General features: G+C 43.4%; 4 protein-coding genes and 1 non-coding gene across 5 annotated transcripts; 4 read left to right on the top strand and 1 right to left on the bottom strand.

The window, feature by feature from the left end:
- The first annotated feature begins 157 nt into the window (after positions 1-157).
- On the top strand, positions 158-4327 carry FA14DRAFT_188436 (uncharacterized protein). The gene has a single exon (XM_025501655.1). It carries the CDS (start codon positions 174-176, stop codon positions 4269-4271), a length of 4098 nt encoding a protein of 1365 aa, XP_025358738.1. The 5' UTR covers positions 158-173; the 3' UTR covers positions 4272-4327.
- A 310-nt stretch (positions 4328-4637) lies between these two features.
- FA14DRAFT_160006 (uncharacterized protein) lies at positions 4638-5743 on the top strand. Its single transcript, XM_025498489.1, has one exon. It carries the CDS (start codon positions 4818-4820, stop codon positions 5622-5624), a length of 807 nt encoding a protein of 268 aa, XP_025358737.1. The 5' UTR covers positions 4638-4817; the 3' UTR covers positions 5625-5743.
- A 2001-nt stretch (positions 5744-7744) lies between these two features.
- On the top strand, positions 7745-10358 carry FA14DRAFT_160005 (uncharacterized protein). Its single transcript, XM_025498488.1, has one exon. The coding sequence runs from the start codon at positions 8134-8136 to the stop codon at positions 10120-10122; it is 1989 nt and encodes a 662-aa protein (XP_025358736.1). The 5' UTR covers positions 7745-8133; the 3' UTR covers positions 10123-10358.
- An 81-nt stretch (positions 10359-10439) lies between these two features.
- On the bottom strand, positions 10440-16061 carry FA14DRAFT_118905 (uncharacterized protein; the record flags this gene model as incomplete). Its single annotated transcript, XM_025496321.1, has 2 exons — positions 10440-14209; positions 14252-16061. The coding sequence occupies 2 exons, from the start codon at positions 16059-16061 to the stop codon at positions 10440-10442; spliced, it is 5580 nt and encodes a 1859-aa protein (XP_025358735.1).
- A 2287-nt stretch (positions 16062-18348) lies between these two features.
- Positions 18349-18450, top strand: FA14DRAFT_t4. Its single transcript has one exon. It is a non-coding gene; the product is annotated as a tRNA-Lys (tRNA).
- Positions 18451-18818: the final 368 nt, after the last annotated feature.

The raw sequence follows: 18818 nt of genomic DNA, 5'->3' as shown, positions 1-18818 counted from the left end.
AAGCTTAATTTCCATTGATCTGCCCCCCCATTTCTTCTTGCGTGGAGGCCAGAGCTTAAACCCGGCGCGTTCTCTCAGTTTAATTTTTTTTAAGTTTTGTTGCATTCATTCGGAAAAAGGTAAAATCTTCTTAATATTCAATCTTAACTTCTTCATCGATCACTACGACAAACATGTCTGATTTAGCAAGACAGCAAATTAGACCTAGCCTGTCTGATTTGAGAGATCTTCCACCAGAGTATGATATAGTCGATGACGATGAGGAGGATAGCTTACACAGCCAAGAGGATGGAGAACCTACACATGCACCTGCAGCCACAGCGAGTCGATCACTGCCTCCGACGATTGGAGCAGAAGTGAAACCTGGTCCGTCTTCTGTCCTAAAGAAAGATCCAGATAATGGAGCAAGGAAGTCCAAAACGGTCAGGATAGAAGAAAGTCCAGATGTACAAGGCGGGAGAAAGAATCCAAACCAAGCACGACAACAACGATTCACCATTCCGCTTGAAGAAGAAGACTACGACGAAGAAGCTCCCGGTATTGATGCGGGTGGAGCATCTGCTTCTTTCCTGCCTCTTATAGGCACAATCCAGGAACGCAAACCCGTCAATCATTCCACTTCAGCATCAAAATCTGATCGAGCCGGTCAATCACGCTTTGCGGCTCGAAGACAGCTTGACCGAGATGCAGGCATTGCAAAGCCGGTGCAACAAGGGCATCCAACAAAAAAGCCTGCTCAAGCTGCAAAGCCCAGCGTTGATGATGAAATTTGGCTAGATGAAGATGGCAGTCCAATGTCTGCATTTCGAAAAAATCGTTTGTTAAAGCAAGGCTTACGTCCGCCGAGCATTCAAGCAGTATCGAAGGAACAGCCTACAAGCAGCATCACCCAGATTTCACAAGGGAACAGTAATGCTATCGAAGGCAGCTTGGAAGCCCTGATGAAGTCTATTGCAGCTGAGAATGAGGCAAAGATAGCAGCAATGTCAGCCGATGAAATAGAGCATGATATGCAAGATATCAAGGAAGCCTTTGGATCGAATATACTGGAGCTACTAAAAAATCGGCGAAAGAAGGCTGAGGAGAAGAACCATGATGCAGCTGTATCAACTACATCCATCGAGCCTAAAACAGATGCATTACAAGCAGAAACACCTGAAGAACAATCTCCTGAATATATACGGCAGAAATACTTCCCTCATGAGCCTAAATGGATGCCAGATGCACTGAAATGGACGCAAGATCAGACAGAAGACGAGAATCATCCTTCCACATTCCGCTTTGACTTTTCCGGAAAAGTTATTGATACGAGCATTGAGGATAATACAACACGACTTGCAGGTCTACATAATCATGGACAAGATCAAGATAAGCCGGGATATACGATACAAGAGCTATTACATCTTTCGAGAAGTACAGCCTCTTCTCAATGCATCATAGCTCTTCAGACGCTCGGAAGGATTGCCATGACGTATCAAGAAGTCGATGCGGGAGCGTTGATAACAGACTCACCTAATCAAAAGATCTCGAAGGAAGTTATGTCGACCAATCTGCGCGGTCAAGCATGCATCACTGCTTTATGGTACGTTGAAGACAGGCGACCGAATGTGAGGTCAGCTGCTTTGACTTGCATCAGAGAGTGCTTATCGTCTAGGCTGGGTGGTCCTGGTACCTTACCTCTTCTGGTAGAAGTTCCATTGTGCCGATCAAAACCGCAAGCTAACACAGATATCACTCAACCTTCAGAAGATGAAGGAGTTGAAGAGAAGAAAAAGATCCCAACCATCGATGATCGTGAAGTGCTACGCGAGGCTGTTAATGCTTTGTTGAGCTCTCTACACTCTCCTGTTACGACCTTATCTGAAGCTGTTCACTCGTTGCAGATCCTCACGCAGCTTGCCAGTAGGTCGAGAGATATGTGCAAGGCAATTCTGCAGAATCCATCACAATTTCTCGGCATTCTACACAAATATCTTCTAAAACAGACCTGGTCAGCCAAAGAAGGAGATGTGAAAGCTTCCATTCTCGCGCTCAAGCTCGTCTTATGCTTGATCGCAGGCGGCAGAGAGCTAGCACTTATTCTTTATGATGGCGGCATTACCTCCAAGCTTATTCATTTCATTGCCATTCCACCTTGGTCTGCACCTACAAGTGCACAAGCTCACTCTTGGAAGCATATGGACCTTACTTTGCGCGTATACGATGGACTTGGCCGATATGGCATTGGTGCGAATACATATAGCAACAGTCATACAGCCTTTATCGGCGTCGAGGAATGGATAAGTCACTTTGAAGTGGAAGATAGCCCTTCCCCTTTACGCTCTTTACAGCTTCAAACCTTACAATCTGCTTTGCGATTGTTTTCTAGTTGGACTGTTTGTGCTACTGATGCCCATCAAACGCATGGTCATCACGATATCACTTGGAGTCAAGTCTCAGAATGGTTTGAGCTGAGCACCGCAATGCTGGAGCGTTTCTCAAATATAGCCATAGAAGGAGGTGACGTGCTTACGTTGTCTGCACAAGGAGATGCTATCAATCTCTTGGAAGTATGGAAAGCAGGCGCCAATGCTAATCGCATCGAAGACTTGCGAAACGTCAAGTCAAAGGAAGGCGTGATCGTTGGTGAGGCTACCAAATTCTTTTCCAATATCAAAGCAAGCATGACCGTCCATACGGATATGCTTCTCAATGCAATGAAAAGCAGGAAAGGAGAACCGTTTTGGCTTTCGCAATTGCCGGTCCTTATCAATATTAGTCAACTATGTCAAGCTGCCAATGCGGCCGTTGGATTCACCAAAGACTCAACAGCGATTTCCAGTGAACTACTTTCGATCACTGCATTGCTGATGCGAGAGATTCCATGGCAACATCTCTCTAATCAATCTGCCATTCAAGCTGGCGTGACAGAGGTGCAAAGATCTATCGTAGAATTCATTATCCAGGCTTACGTGAATCTGCAAGCTGTCGAAGCAGGAGAGCTGCAATGGTTGCAGCTTCTCACAATATCGCCACCGGGAACCGAAGCGGTTGTTAGAGATGCACTGCTCAAATACCTTCCCGTCCAGTTGGGCGACGATGGGGCAAAGGAACTGAAGATTTTGTCTCCTTTCTTAGTTGAGCTTCTTCGACAGAAGAAAGAGGAAAACGTTGCTCCGCTTCGTCCTTCAGTTGATTCATTGAAAAAGACGACTACTTTGTTCACCATTTGTTATTCAAGTATCGATGAAGAAGACGAGGAAGTGGAGACGGATCCAGTTTCCGGAGTTCCATTATGGAAATGCGCAAATTCCGGTTTGCCTTTACGGAAAGATTGGCCTTTCGTTGCTTTTGATGATTTACTGCATTCTGGCAATTGTGCTTCTTTACACAGACCAAACGCACTATCAGAAGACTGGGACGCAAACGAGCTAGAAATCGTTCGAAGCTCTTTATCGCTTGCTTTACGTTTATGGGACAGCGATACTCAATCTACATCGTCTCTCCCTTCGTCATCTGAAGTATATCTGGGTATAATGAAAGTGTTCATGCTGGAAGAAGAAACTGGAGATACCCGTGCAACCGGAAAGATTACCGGTCGTGATCTGTATCGAGATGAACAAGTTTCAGATTCGTTGGACAAGCTTTTCAAGCTTGCCAACATATTACACTTTAATGAAGATTCGATGCAAAGTGAAAATCTTGAAAATGCTTGTCATCGTCAATTTGGAACTTTGCTTCCCTTTTATCAATTGTTTACGGATCTTTTGGGTTTGTACGATGGTATTTCGTTTGGAATGGAATTGTTTGGGAGAGCGATCTTGGTACCTCTGCAAATGCGTTATGCTGTGGAGTATAGGAGATTATTATGGATCGATTATGCACATTATCTCAAAACGATCACGACTACAGCACAAGATGCACCAAATGGAATTCAAGCATACATTTCTGAACAAGAGGTTGATGATAGCGTAATCCGAGGAATGTCATTGGCTTTGCTTAGCGGTCACGTTCAAAAGGTAAGGAATGGCTTCCTTTTTGCTGTTGCGATCAATCAACTTGCAAGCCTGATTTGGACAACAAAAGACTCGAATCCTAAATCGAATGCAAGGGCAAATCAACTGACAAAAGCACTTTTCCGAGATTTACAAGGAAACAACACGTCTGAGATACCCTATATAGCAGAGATGAGACAGGCTATAGTGGAATGGGAGCCTAAGGGGCAAGTTCTGCCTGAGACAGAAAAGCAAGAGAGACTTGCTTTTATTCTACATAATTGTAATCAAGATTGAAGTTCTTTATCATATGTACACTATTTCAGCAAACAATTCATGCATTCGAACCCATCCTCGAGATGCTTGCCATTGCGATAAAGTGAGTCGAGCCATGTCTGATCGGTACAATGGATAATTAATTCATGAAACGGTGGTAGAGAATGCAATCGAATCATTCTTCGACATCTTCATCGACCACCTCCTCATATGAAGGGTAATAATGTCGCTTATATAATGCGATTACTCCGGAATTTATAGATTAAGGGATCGGGAGACGCGTAAGTCGTGCGACAGAAAACGCCAAGAGCTGCGTAATCGTGCCCTTTTACGCCCAATTTGAAACCGGATTTAAGGATTTTTAAGGTTTTGACAGAATCATCGGTGGAGTTCATCATCATTCCTTTCGATTCTACCTTTGTGAAAAAGGTGAGCTTAGAGGAAAAGAAGTATCGGTGAGTAAGAATAAAGCATCTTGGACAGGAAACACCATCAGACATAGATATACAGAGGTCGCCACCTTTAGATGCAACTGCAACATCAGCTTTCGACCTCACATCAGCAATCATGACGACCACAAATGGAGCTGCTTCAACGTCCAATACTACCCTGGATGCAACATTGCGCAATGGTACATCCACTCCATCGCTTAGGCGTGTTCGGGCAGAAGAACGTCAATATCAAAGTGAAATGATGTTCATCGGTCAAAGATGTCATTGGGATGATTGCCATCGAGAGGATTTCCTGCCTTTTCGTTGTGCAGATTGTCAGAACAAATTCTGTTCTGAACATTACAAATCCGCAAGTCATAATTGCCCAAATCCTACGCCAGACTTTGTCGTTCCACAATGTCCCCTTTGTCATGAACCGCCAAAACAATGGAAGCGTGATGAAGATCCAAATGTGGCAATGGATGCTCATTTGACGCCTAACCCTAAGACGGGTTTAGTGGAATGTACAGCATTGGGAAAAGATGGAAAGTTACAAGCACAAAAGAAGGAGAAACGGGAAAATGAATGCAACGAAAAGAGATGTCATAAATTGATGGTCGTGCCTATTCAATGTCCACAATGTCGTCAGCAATTTTGCCCTTCTCACAGAGCGCCCGTTCAACATCAATGCACCTCATTATCAACAGCAAAACAATCTTCGTCTGCCTCTTCATCTTCTCCCGGTAGCAAACTGCTCGATTCACTTGCAGCAAAGCGTGCTAGTTTACAACAAGAACCAACCGAACCACAAGCTCCTATGGAAAAGCAAAGCAAATTGAACGGAAAGGCCGAAAGCCTGAATCCGATCCGTGCTATTCATGCAGCATCGAATGAGAGAAAGATGGACAAGTGGGTTCCCAGACCAATTTTTGGCAAGGCATGATTGTTTAGCTATGGCTTTATCATCATCTCGAGCCTTTTTTTTCATTCGCCCAACAAAATACTCATTTCCCTTTTACCCCCTTTCTTTTTCCTCCCTTTTTCAGACGAGCAAAAAGCGAACATATTTCAGCGATAAAAGCAATGCAAGCCCGACAAAAGAAAGGACTTTTATCACAAGCCGAACAAGTTAAATTGGCGGAAGAGATGGCTAAAATGCATATGAGCAATGAAGCAGAAGATAAAAAGAAGAAAGAAGATTGTATAATCGCATGATCATTGTGCATTTTTTTTCATTTGTATCACTTAAAGCATACCCTATTTTTAATAATTATATCATTTTCATTTATTGTCTTTTGGTATCCGGTTGGGATTCGCATCCGAATAAGCGTAGGTGTGTAGGTGTTTGTTTATTATGGAGTGAACACCGATAGCTATCTTCTAGCGGTGACGGATGGATCCGTTCCATTCTTGAAGAGGTAACGCACAAGTCCGTAATATGACCGATATTTCCTTTTTCTGCTTTTCCTTCTTTTTTATTTTTCCATTTTTCCTTATTCCCTTTCTTTTCCGTCACTTCCGGTTAGTGTGAGAAGGATTGATTGTCAAGCAAGCGGGGGCATGTAGGGTTATCGTTTTTTTCAAGGGGCGCTAAAACAATTTCTTAATCTCAATCTATGCAAGTTTATTTAAGATGATTGAGCATAAGTTTTAGTGATATGTAATTGCCGGTTTTGCAGCACACACAAAGGGGTATCAAGAAGTGAAAAGCCATGTTCCAACAATGCATACTATACGCTAATGAAACAATTATTCGTCATTTAAAGTTGAATAATGTGTCATAAATTAAATATAAACTCATCTTAATGCATTACCCTCATTACCTTAAGACTTATAAAATAAGACGGCCATTTTGATCGTAATTGATCAAATTTGAAATTCTTCTCTCGATCATAGTCTTATTTTTTCTTAAATTTATGTAATGTGTGCCTAAGACCAATTATGACCCCTGCCGATCGATCAGTGCCTTTACGCCACTTACTTCTCTTTTAATGATGAATTTGTTTAGCGCGGCGTTTTATTCTTATATCCGTTGTTGAATGACAAGGAACAATGGGTGAAAGAAGGAATGCATATACATTCTAAAATAAGGTATGTTACTCCATTGATCATGCCCGAACAAAGACCGGAAATGGGTTTTGAAAAAGCTTAAAAAGTGCCTAAAACTCCACAGAAAGAAGTCTAAAACACAAGAGAAAAAAGTTTAATTTTCATGCATTATTATCAAATCACGATCTTCATCACGATTTCCCGAACATGCACTAAAAGTGTTTAATTTTAGTCGCGTTCATTGTTGTGGCACAGCTTTTAAAACCCTTGTATGCAGGTCATACGCCTCTTTTGACGGACGTTGAAAAACACAAGACAAGCGCAGCGCTTAAATATTCGATCTCCGCTAAGAAAGGGGACTGGTTGCTTAAGTGCGGGCGGGAAACAATAGAGTGAACTGCATCTCATCATGGACCCTGCCGAGTGCACAAACGGGCAAGACACAACTTGCTCTCACTCCCACATTCTCACTCTCTAGTACTAATATCCGCTAATCAATTCTAATCTTCTTTTCTTTACCTTTTCCAGATATTCCCTTAGACTCGATCACTCTATCATTTTGTGTGAGAAGAATTCACCCACATTGAGCGGAATACGTGAGCAAGAGAGAGAGGGAGAGAAAAGCCGCTTTGTTTTAAGAAAAGACGCGTCTAGTACCCCCTGCCTGCACAAGAGCAGAGTAAAGTTTTAATTTTCATTCAGGTGCATGTATGATCTCATAGGTTAATAATTAAAGGTATCGGATAAGGACAATAAAGTCAAAATAAGAGTTTATTGCATGCATGCATTTTACTGCATGCGTGCGATCACCACCAATAAGAAGAATAAACATATTGAACTTCTTTTTCACCTTAATTGGACCCGTGTAAAGCTTTGAATACACCCAATCACCGAACACACCTTATACCCCCCTTCTTTTTCTTGACATAAATTAAAGATTTTTAAGCAGGGTTTGCCTCCATTTAAACAATAGATCCTTAAATCGGTTCACACTTACCTTGCTTGCTTGTCAAATGGAGGTGGAATTCCGATTGGGAAGATGAAGAGTGAATATGCATTACATGCAAAAAAGCTAGATTTCAAATCTAAGTTACATGGTGTTAAAACTCTCTTCTTTTGCGCGCAAATCTTGTGTTTATTTCAAACAAGCATTCTTCCCCCTCCCCCAGTCTTATTTGTCCGAAGGAGACATTCCGATCGCTTGTTTGACAACAACCATCTTCCAATTACGTATGTGTTCGGATTGATACTTCTCAAATCAATCCTTCTCGATTTCAGTCTGCGTCCGCTCTCGTCACGCAGCATATACACACGCAAATAAGCAATAATATCCTCAACAAGGATCATTCAACACTCACATCCTCATACTTTCCTTCTTTGATACCATCACCGACTCAAACACTATGATGTATCAACGTGATTATGACGATAGGGAAGTTGTAAGCGCGCGTTCAACATTGCCGCCTCCTCCTCCACCATTGCATCACATGCATTCCTCCCATCAAAATCATCGGATTATGAACAGTCCTCCTTCAGCATTCGAAGTAAGAGGAGCAAGAGCACCCCCTCTACCATATCATCACCCTGATCGATCTCCGTCAATGAACGCACCATCAGGATATGGTATGCCACCAAACCCTCATCACGCCGGATACAACTATCACTCTCCGCCTACCGAATACGAACGATACGATGAAGTACCAAGATCGAATTATTATCACAGAGAATATATGAACGAACATGCTCCACGTCCATATACATACGGTGAACCACCAATGAGAGAAATGGGAGGATATCCGGGAAACGATCATGGTGTAATGATTGCAAAACAAGAAGGTATGCATAATATGATGAACGGCTATCCGCCTGCGTCTCATCCTGCATTGGAGCACAGACGCTCGATCGGAATGCTCAATAACCCGCCACCGCATATGATGCCTTCAAATGCATACAATCCGCATAGCCTCCGCAATGATGGTCACTACCTAGCAGATCCAAATATGATCCATATGGGTTCACCGGGTGATCAACGACCGACGTACATCGGTTATATAAAATCAGCACATGATGCAATCTTGTTATTATCTGCATGTGATCTTCCTTCCGATGCATCTTCGCCCAAATCACCACAAAACACTCCTTTGCAGAGCAAAACTATTCCTCCTCCAAGACGAGTCACTAGAAGACTCTTGGACGCAGAACGTGCTGATATGGTCTCTAGTGGATGTGTTTTCGCATGGGATGAAAAAGAAGCTGGAATGAAGAGATGGACCGACGGTCGTGTTTGGAGCGCAAGTCGTGTAAGCGGATGTTTCTTGACTTACCGTGAACTAGAAGCCAGAAAAAAGTCCAACAATGCAACCCATGACGGACCAACTTCAAATCAATACAAACCCGAAGGATTGATTAAACAATCTTTCTCCATCACAACGGCCTCCGGACGTAAACTTCATGTGATTTCTTATTTCACCAAAAGAGATGTACGTGAAGGCCGCTTGCGCCGTGTAAGCGAAGATCCTCGTTTCGTCGGCGAAGGCGGCGGTGAATGGGGCTTAAAGGTGAACGATGAAGAATATTCGTTCCATGACGGTATCAATCGTGCCGGACATGGTCTTCCTGACGGTCAAGGTGACGCTGATATCTTGGACGAAGATGATGAAGATGACGTATTGGATTCGCCAATTTCACGTCCCGCTACCACTCTCCCAAGTAGTGTTGCTGCTTCTCATCAACCCCAATTTGTTGAGCCAGCGCCTGTCCGTGAAGAGATCGAAAGGCAAGCTCCTTCAGAGCCCGTCCCACTTCAAAATCCTCGCAAGCGCTCGTTACCTGAAGACAGTGATATTGATCCTGCTATCAGCACTGCATCTGCTTTGCTCGAAAGAGCGCCAATCAGACCAAAGCTACAACGTCTACGGTCATCAAGTTATTCAGGCACGCCTTCGGGAAGCAAGTCCAACTCATACCAAAGCGGCTATAGTTCATCAGTTGCCACAACTGTGCCATCTTCTGATCCTTTGGACGGCAATGTCAAAACACTACAGCCGCTTGCCACATCGCAATATTCTTCCATCGTTGGCCGTTCCAGTGCGATTCGTGCTTTGGTCAGCCCTACTTTACCGCGTGAATCGGCCATTCGTGGAAGTGCAAATGAAATGCAACCTTCGGATAGTCAAGACAGTGCAAATGCAGTTGGTGCATTGCTAAGCTTAGCCGGTGGTTCGAGCAAACCTTCAGGGCCATCACCTTTGGGCGGTGAAAAAACAAAAGGTGAAGCTTCACCAACGGTAACAAACGGTACGATTTCAGGTTTAGGATTAAACGTTAAAGGTTTACCTGAACGTCATGAATCGGATCGTAATGCGCTTAATATGTTTAGCGTTCGTTTGTGATAATATCTTTTGACCCTTCCCCGTTTCTTCCTCTTGCTGTTATCTATATGCAATCGTCATACCTACCGTAGGTATGACAGTTGACAAAAGTCACACTTCTTTATTGTACTACTACTAATATTTTCTATCTTGCATAATGCCTCTTTCGTACTGCTTAGTTAGTTGCTCTATATTTTGTACTTGTATTGATCATATTCTGTCATCACCTCATTTCAACTCATGATATGGACCCTCAACCTGTGTGTTGTATTGAGAATGAAACCTGTTTTGATTATTATACATGAATGATCGTTTCGAATTAATAATTTACACTGTATTCACAAGTAAGAAGCCCACCCAATATACATCTGTGCTAACAAAGTACTGCTAGTTGCATCACGTATCAATGCATCCACCAATGCATTCGTCGAATGAACTGATGTCCATGCACCATGATGACCGTGTCTGCGTAATTGACCAAGAAGTTTACGACTGATAGGATCCAATGCTTTCCTTGCTTCTGCAACACGTGGATCTGCTCTTGAACCTGTCACTTTACTCTTTCCGCCTTCCAAATTCCATTCAACCAAAGGATCATGTACCATTGCTTCCAAAACGCTCATCAAACTGTCTTTATGTTCACGTAGAATGTTCATCGTGATTTCGGCCGCTTTACGGAAAACGCCTTCAACGCCCGTGATACCCAAAGCATCGACTAAATTTTGCGTAAGTCGGAAAGGTACTCGTTCGGGTATCTCGAACGTTGTTCCTTTGTCGAACAAACAATTCAAATCAACATGAACCGTATCGCCAGAAACGGAATCGAACAAGATGTTTTCTCCGTGTCGATCGCCCAAGCCTAAAACATGACCGACCATACTCATAACAGCAAGTGTACGACCGTAATTGGATCGAGCGATCAACCATGAAGATGGCTCAGGGAACATTGTCAAGAACCATTCATGGAATACGGGAGGGTATTTTGAGAGAACTTTTTTCGTAAAAATCTCTCCTGCTTTCTTTGGATCTTTTCTAGCGGCTTCCATATCCACCTTGATCTGTTGAGTATAGAGATGGATATTGCGATTTGCATAAAGACGATGCAAGACGTGTCGTAATCCAACGGTGTTTGGCACCCATTCGATCAACCCACATTCTTCGTTGAGAGTGACAACGGCATACGTGCGAATGTAAAGCCTTCGCTTACGTGAATCCGGATTGCTTTGAAGAAGATTGTTGATCATACTATCGAACTCCATCAAACGAGCATCTTTCCGCAAATCGTCTTTGGGCTTGCATAAGAAGGCATACGATTTACCGTTTGATGCTTTGATTATAATCTTCCTTGGCCTTTGTAACGAATGCATCACTTCAATCGTCTCGTCAAGATCAACAATCCGTGGAATGTCGTCATCAAATACCTTGTAATCCCTATCGGCAGAAAATGTTGGCGGCATTGTGACAGATAGACTCTTTTGCATTGGTAGAATGACATCACCTCTGCGTGCTAGGGAGAGAAGACTAGGAAATTTGCTGCTCATTTCCATCTTTTTCACTTCTGCATCCACGGGACAATCGCAAAGATATAACAATTCTTTGGCCATCTTGATCATCTGATCAATTGTTTTAGCAGTATGGCGCGTTTCAATTGCGGATTTCACTGTTGTTTTTACCCGATTCACGATCTCCGAAAATCGATCTCTACGACTCCTATCTGTGCTTTGAAGACCAGCAACCATGATCCACATTGCTTGATCAGGGTAGACTTCTACTGTATGAGCAATGAGCTCCTGCAAAGTCTTCCAAATGCTCTCGTTTCGATGAGCAACCCGTGATACCAACTGCGGGAATACAGCCAGCCATTGATAAGGAGCAATAGTCCTGGTTGTCCTTCGAATCATATCGTTGATCTTTTTGAATTGCGCAATGTGCTCCAAAGATGCATTATCGAGGCTTTTTGTTTTTGTCTTTGTCGCACCATTTGCCGTACTTGCTGCAGCTGCGGCTGCTTTGCGTAAAGCCGTCAGTAACTCGTCATCATCACCGATCGTAAGCCAGATTGTTAAGACACGAGGTACGGTTCGATAGAAGTACTTTGTTCCGTAACTGGCAGCATATAAGAAGTACTTGCAGGTGTTGTAATGCTGAACAAGAGGGTTTCCAATCCGCGCTCCGGATTGGTCGGAACTGTCTTTCTCTTGTAACTGATCGTAATATCGTCCGAGCTGATACCACATCTTTTCGCTGTTGGGATCCAACTCAGAGCAATGCTTGTACAATTCAACAATTTCGTTGGGATGGTGTCGTCCAGATTCTTCTGCTAATCGTGCACAGAAAAGATGTGCATTTGCCAAAGAATGATTCCAACTTGAATCCATACCTTTAGCATTGCGCAAACAATTCTTTAATTCTTGTAATGCTGCTTGATTTTGATCATTTATTGCAAGTAACTTTGCGTGTTGCACGAATGCCAGAGGAACTTTCCATTGGGATGCTTGGAGAGCGGCAGAGTATGACGTTTGCAAGTGACCTTCACGTCGAGCGATTTTACTGCTTGCGATCCAACATTGACCTGCTAATACCTTCAAATTTTCGTCAGATCGGGTGCTGAGAGCAGATCGGCGCATGCTCAAAATAGGCTCTCGGGTACGGAAAGAAGGCAATGTTGAATTGAGACGAATATGGAGCGCTTTCTTGAGGTCATTGATAGAATCTGAAGAAGAGTCTGTCGAAGGAAGGGTGGATAAGCCAGACTTCAATGTTCCGTGATCGATCAAGCCTAGGGCTTGTCCAATCATGCTGAATTCGTGTAGCATGTGTAATTGGGAAACAGTTTCGTATTCTCCTAGATAGTCACTTTTACTCTTATTTCGTCCAATCAGAGATTTGCCGACCAAACGTCTTGCATCTTTGATGGACGATTGGAAAGCTGATACATCATGATCATGCATCGCCAACATGACACGGGCCATGGCAAGCTGTGTCGTACGTGTTGATGTATTGATCGATTTTCGAACTTCATCCCAATCCGAAAGGATGCAGCTTCCCTCAACGTAGAATGCAGATAGACGATCTTGCCAAATATCGCTCCGCGTACCTGCACTTGCCACCACTCCTCTGATATGCATTCGCATCGTATCGTAATGTCCCAAGTTACGTAAACAGCGTAACAACCCAATGTGTAAGTCTAAATCTTTCGGTGATTCCTGGATCTTGACTTCCCAGCAGCTTTGGGCTGATGTCCACCGTCCTGTGCTTTCGTGCTCACGGATTTGATGATCTAGTGAAGGTCGCAAAACAGAACATGAAACACCCTCCATTCCATCTGGTTCTTCTAGATTGGCATAGATCAAGTGAACATCCTCAAGGCTTTCTTGAATTTCAGGTTTTGATTCTCCATCTTCTGAGACACTTTGAAGTAGTCTGATTCGTTTTTCGTGATTCAACAAAGATCTTGCGTATGCACGACAGCGCAAAGAAGCTTTCGCCATCAAATCGGTAGGTATATCTGCCATCCAATTCTCAACGCGTTGGATTGCCGTTTCTGCTGCATCTCTACGACTGCTTCGTTTGGATTTGCTTGCATCACCTTCCGCAGCTGTAGATGCGCTTCCACGACTTTTTTCTCGTTGTCTTGCCCTTTGCCAAACACTTACATGGTCTAGGATACCAAAGATTACTTGAGCCGCACGTTCTGAATGCAATTTAGGAGAGTCAGCTACCTGATCCTGTAAGACGGCGATGATTTCTTGATGTACGTCATGGATAGCATCTCCTTCGTCTTGCGATACAACAGCATTGAGGACTAAGTCTGGTAGAATGTGTTGGGCTATGCTCAGATCATGATCACGAATGACTGATCGAAAGACGTCAAAGAGTGCAGCCACATGATCATCTTTTATCTCGATGATTAGGCTATTGGTCCAGCTTTGTAACCATTCCTTGAAACTTTTTGTTGAATTATAAAATGGCCTAGGTTTTACAGCCGGCTCATTATGATGAACGAGATACTTGGATTCGAGCAGAGGTGCCAATGTCTCTACGTGAACGGCTAAATGTGCATTCCAACGTTGTCTTGTCTTTAAGCTGACGCTACCCGTATTTGCACCTTCTCTGCGAACACCTCCAGGATTAGCAGTAGAGGCCGAACCAGCGGGTAAGAGGGCGGTGCTGAAACCACAGAATTTCAACAATTCTTGAATAGCATAAGCAAGAGCAGATTGATGCTTTGTATCATGTGTCGCCTTGTACGCTCCAACCAAAACATCTGCAATCAAAGAAACAGCATATGTGGTTAATTCTTCTTTGTCGTTGAAGTCGTTTAGAGGGACGTTCTTTTGACCCTCGTCCAGAACGGGCAAACGATCAGGATCGATCGCGCCAACGATTCCAAGATTTTCAAGACTGAGATCTCGAATATCTTCATCATCTCTTGCCATAGTTTCAAAGAGTACACGGATCAATTTGCCAATCACAGGTTCGAATACGTTACCCGTCGTGGCCTCATCCAAGAAATTGTTCTCGCGAAGGAGGAATACTCGAAGCTCTTGTAATGCTTGTCCACACATACTCGCATTCTCGTTGGCAACACGGCCAAGAATTGCAGCCAATCTTTCGTCAGGTCTCTTGGGGGTTTGCTTCTTGGCCGAGCTGGATAGCTTCTCCCATACTTCTGGAATGTCTTTCTTGATCTCTGACAAATTTGGAAATTCTCCGTTGTTGAGATATGTCTCAAATTTGGCGTAATTGTCAACAACAACATACGTCAAAATGCTATTTGCTGCAACCTTTTCTGCCTTTCCAAATTTTGGCCACGATGCCAGAAATGCAGCAGCAGTTTGTCCGATAAAGGGACCGGTGTTCTCATCACGAACGATCGTAACGAATGTATTCCAGCTTTCCAGTGTGGGCAGCATCAACTCTTTGACTTGCATTGTTGTATTGAGAGTTGCCATCAATTGCGGCGTCACACTTGAGATTGATTCGCCTACAATTCCAATCAAGGCACCAATACTACGAGCTACTTTGGCTTTGTGTGACATGGTCTTCTTTCCGTGCACGTTCATCAATTCCTCATTGAGCCATGAGAGAATCGCGAGAATTTCTTCTTTCAAGTATTGAGAGAGTGCAACGCTCCTACTTTGCGTTGACAAATTTGCTCTCTGACGATCCTTCAAGGTTGCACTCATGTACTGCAGGCCTTCTTGAGCACGTTTGCGTTGAAGAGGTAAGGGGTCACCGAGATTGCTTACAAGATGTCCCAGCAGTTCAACTGAATATCCCTTCAACAAGCTTTTGAGTGTGATACCGCCCACATTTCCGTCATTCGCTCTTCCTTCAGGGTCAGCACCTGAGCCACGAACTTTGTCAATGAACGTTTGCATGCAATGATCGCGCTTGGTTGCTGGAAGAATCATCAAAAGTGCTTTTAAAACGGCAGGTGCATTATTGAAGCACATCGTTTGCACATCCAAACCAATCCCTTTTGCGATCAAATTGAGCGTTTTGTCATCTCGCACTTCGATTATGCGTGGTAAAGTGAATTGCAAAGTTGCTTGCAGAAACTTGGACTGATTCTGCATGGTCAATTGAAGCGTCTCGAGGAATAGGGTTGGCGTTTTGGACATCCTCTCAACGATCTCAGGTGCGATGATGCTCAAATGAGGGGCAAGAAGTTGAAAAGTTGTGCATTGTTGTTTTGTAGCCAATTCTGTGATTGCTGAAAACGCTACAGCTTTCGTCAAAGGATCAGAACCAAGCTGTAAGGTTAGAAGTTGTAATACCTTGCCTTGCACATAATTGGCTTCCACTTCTGAGTTCAAAGTAGAAACGACGTTACCCAAACCCAGCAGGCAGAGCAAAGCTGTTTCTTTCACCTTTGCATTGCTGGTCTTCAAGAGAGTATGAAAACCGGCGAAAAGGGGATCAAACCTTCGATACTCTCTATTCTCGCCTTCCATGAGCATCTTTGCGACGATTTTGATAATTTGTTGGCTAGCAAGAAGACGTGTCGTCCTTTGTCTCTTTGAAAGCCCATCTGAAACTAGCGAAGGAAGATGATGCGCTGATTCTCCCAAATTCTCAGTCTTTCCGTTGATTCCTCTTTTCCATTCTTGCAGCTTTCCGTGTGGTTTCATTCTTTTACCTTGTGACTTTGTGGCGCTGGTTCCTTCTTCAAGGAGCACTGAGCGCAGCCTTTCCTCTGTCTCTTTCGTAAGGGTGATAGTATTTGCAAGAATCGCATATTTGATGATCTCTCTTCTTCTGTCCTGTACACTTTGGTGGAGATTGCCGCACGGTAGCATTTCATCTCCGATCTTACAAGCCCAATTGCTGTACAATAGGTCACCCGCCAGATTTCCAAGGTCTGCAAACAATTCAGGAGAGGTGAGAGACGTTCGAATGAGGACATCACAAGTATTGAAGAACAAAGCGTGAGCTAATTGAGAACGTTCATGTTGACTGATATTGTTCCATGGAGGTGTAAATGTAGCATGATCTTCTTGCATCCATACACCGCCGATGCCTTCCGACATGCTCCCTTGTGCTTTCGCGATGTCAATGTGATCTTCTCGTGAGGAAGGGCCGAGGTATATGGTAAAAGGAGCATCTGGTGTTACCTTCTGTTGAGGAGTATATTGCAATGGCGGAGGTTGTCTGTTGTCGAATGATGGCACACCAATTCCTGCCAAAGCCAGGATGGAAGCTTTGAGTACCTCTTCCATTATTTTCCTTGCTTTTTCAGCTCCACCTGATGTCTTTACGATTGATGTTCTCAGAACCATGACCGCCAATTGTACGAGTTTCCGCGTAAGCTTCTGACTTTCACTTGTTGCTGTATCGCTTTTACCGCTACATGACATTGCCGATGCACAAAGGAGACGAGGTAAGATCCATGGCAGCAGAGTTGTGCTGATTGATGAAGATGATGGAAGTGATCCTTTGGTGTGGAATGTATGCGTGAGAACATCTGGTCTCTCTGACAATAAGTTCTTGACGAAGGAGATAGCATCATCTATACCGAATCCATTTCGTTCTAGCGTATTGGGATCTCCGCTGTAGGACGGCTGACATATCGGAGTGATGAAGCCTGTACATAGCATTCTCAGCAGCATATGAGCTGTACTTTGCTTTTTTGTCTTTTCGTTCGAATCATCTTCGCTGTTCGAGGTAGGAGTGGGAATGATGATGTATCGGTCATGTTGGTCTTGTTGTTTTAATTGTCTGAAACGATCTCTACGTTGAGTGAGCAGCTCATCCACCAAGCTTTTATCCAACGGTTTGGACTTTTGAGTGATCGTCATTGGGTATATTCATCCTTGGGGTGTGTGATGGTGTATGTCTTGCGGGAAAGAAGTGTTGGTCTTTTTGAGTGAATGCATGAATATTCATTATTACATACGCGTCTCTCTACTCGCGTAAATGAATCAATGCATTTCGCTCACGTGCACGTACAACAACACGCCTCCCTTCATGGATGGTGGTGACCGGTTGTCAGCTATGATGATCCATCTCGCCGAGGTTCCAAGTGAGGCGTTGGGCTTGATGATGCCCAAACTCCATGGTTATTTACTTGATCGCTCTTCATACTACTACTACCAATTTAAGAATGAGGAATAACGCCACGGTTTATTGCGCTTTCACGTAATCGTGATTCAAAGTTTGAGCCAGGTTTTATATCAATTTCATTTTCCTTTGAATCCAAATAGATCGGTTCAGGCTCACCTGGTGCAAGCTTATCATGATTAAATTCCATACTGTAGAAATGATGACCATGAACGAGCCTATTTGCTGATGGTCTTTAAACATTGCTATAAAGTTATTTTAACTGGTTCGCTGAACTGCTCGTCGGAGGCGAATAACGTACTGGTGGCGAGAAATTATCAGCTGCATTTTTTGTATGCATTGAGAATACAGCGGAAGCTGAAAAGCATAAAGCTAAAGGCGTAAAATGAGAAGGCACAAACATTGCCAAAGGGCAAATGATGTTGGATAATTTATAATGGGTAGATCTCGTACAAGAGGAAGGAAGTGAGCTACTTATAAGGATTGAAAGGCCATTTCAAGCCAAATTTGCATCGTGTAGAACTTACAAGATGTGAGAAGCGATGTCCGGGGCAGAGAGTACATCGAACCCCTTCTCGAACCTTTTTATCAAATATTATCAGACTTCTGAAGGCGGTGTTTGTCATTGGGAAAATTGCGTTATGGATATATTTTTTTCCATCCCGGCCCATAAGTAATTCCGCCTCTGTAGCATAATCGGCAGTGCATTCGGCTTTTATGAAAAAGTGGATTTCTACGACGTAGAAAACCGAAAGGTTGCGGGTTCGAGCCCCGCCGGAGGCTACTCTTTTTGGCGTTAATTTTAATATTTTCTCAGCTTTTTTCCTGGCGTTGATTTTTATTAAAATTAAATGTTCGTAAATTAAGCTGACTAAAATTGTCGAACCGCGCCTCTTTTTTGATTGCTTACACTTTTTCATATAAGCAGAATGCACCACCGATCATGCTTACAGATGCAGTCAAAGCGATGATTATCAAGCATACGCCGTCATGTTATCCTTATTCACATAATTGATAGAATTTGTCTCAACTTCAGGTTGAAGGTAACAGTAACTTCAAAAGCGGACTGTTCTCTATTACCGCTAGAGCTTAAAGAAGGCTTCAGAGAAAAAGAAGGCTTCAGAGAAAAAGAAGGCTTCAGAGAAAAAGAA

The sequence above is a fragment of the Meira miltonrushii genome (assembly GCF_003144205.1).
Source record: "Meira miltonrushii strain MCA 3882 unplaced genomic scaffold FA14scaffold_1, whole genome shotgun sequence".
NCBI classification, from domain to species: domain Eukaryota; kingdom Fungi; phylum Basidiomycota; class Exobasidiomycetes; order Exobasidiales; family Brachybasidiaceae; genus Meira; species Meira miltonrushii.
The sequence above is the reverse complement of the archived record's forward strand: the minus strand, read 5'-3'. Positions and strand labels throughout refer to the sequence as shown.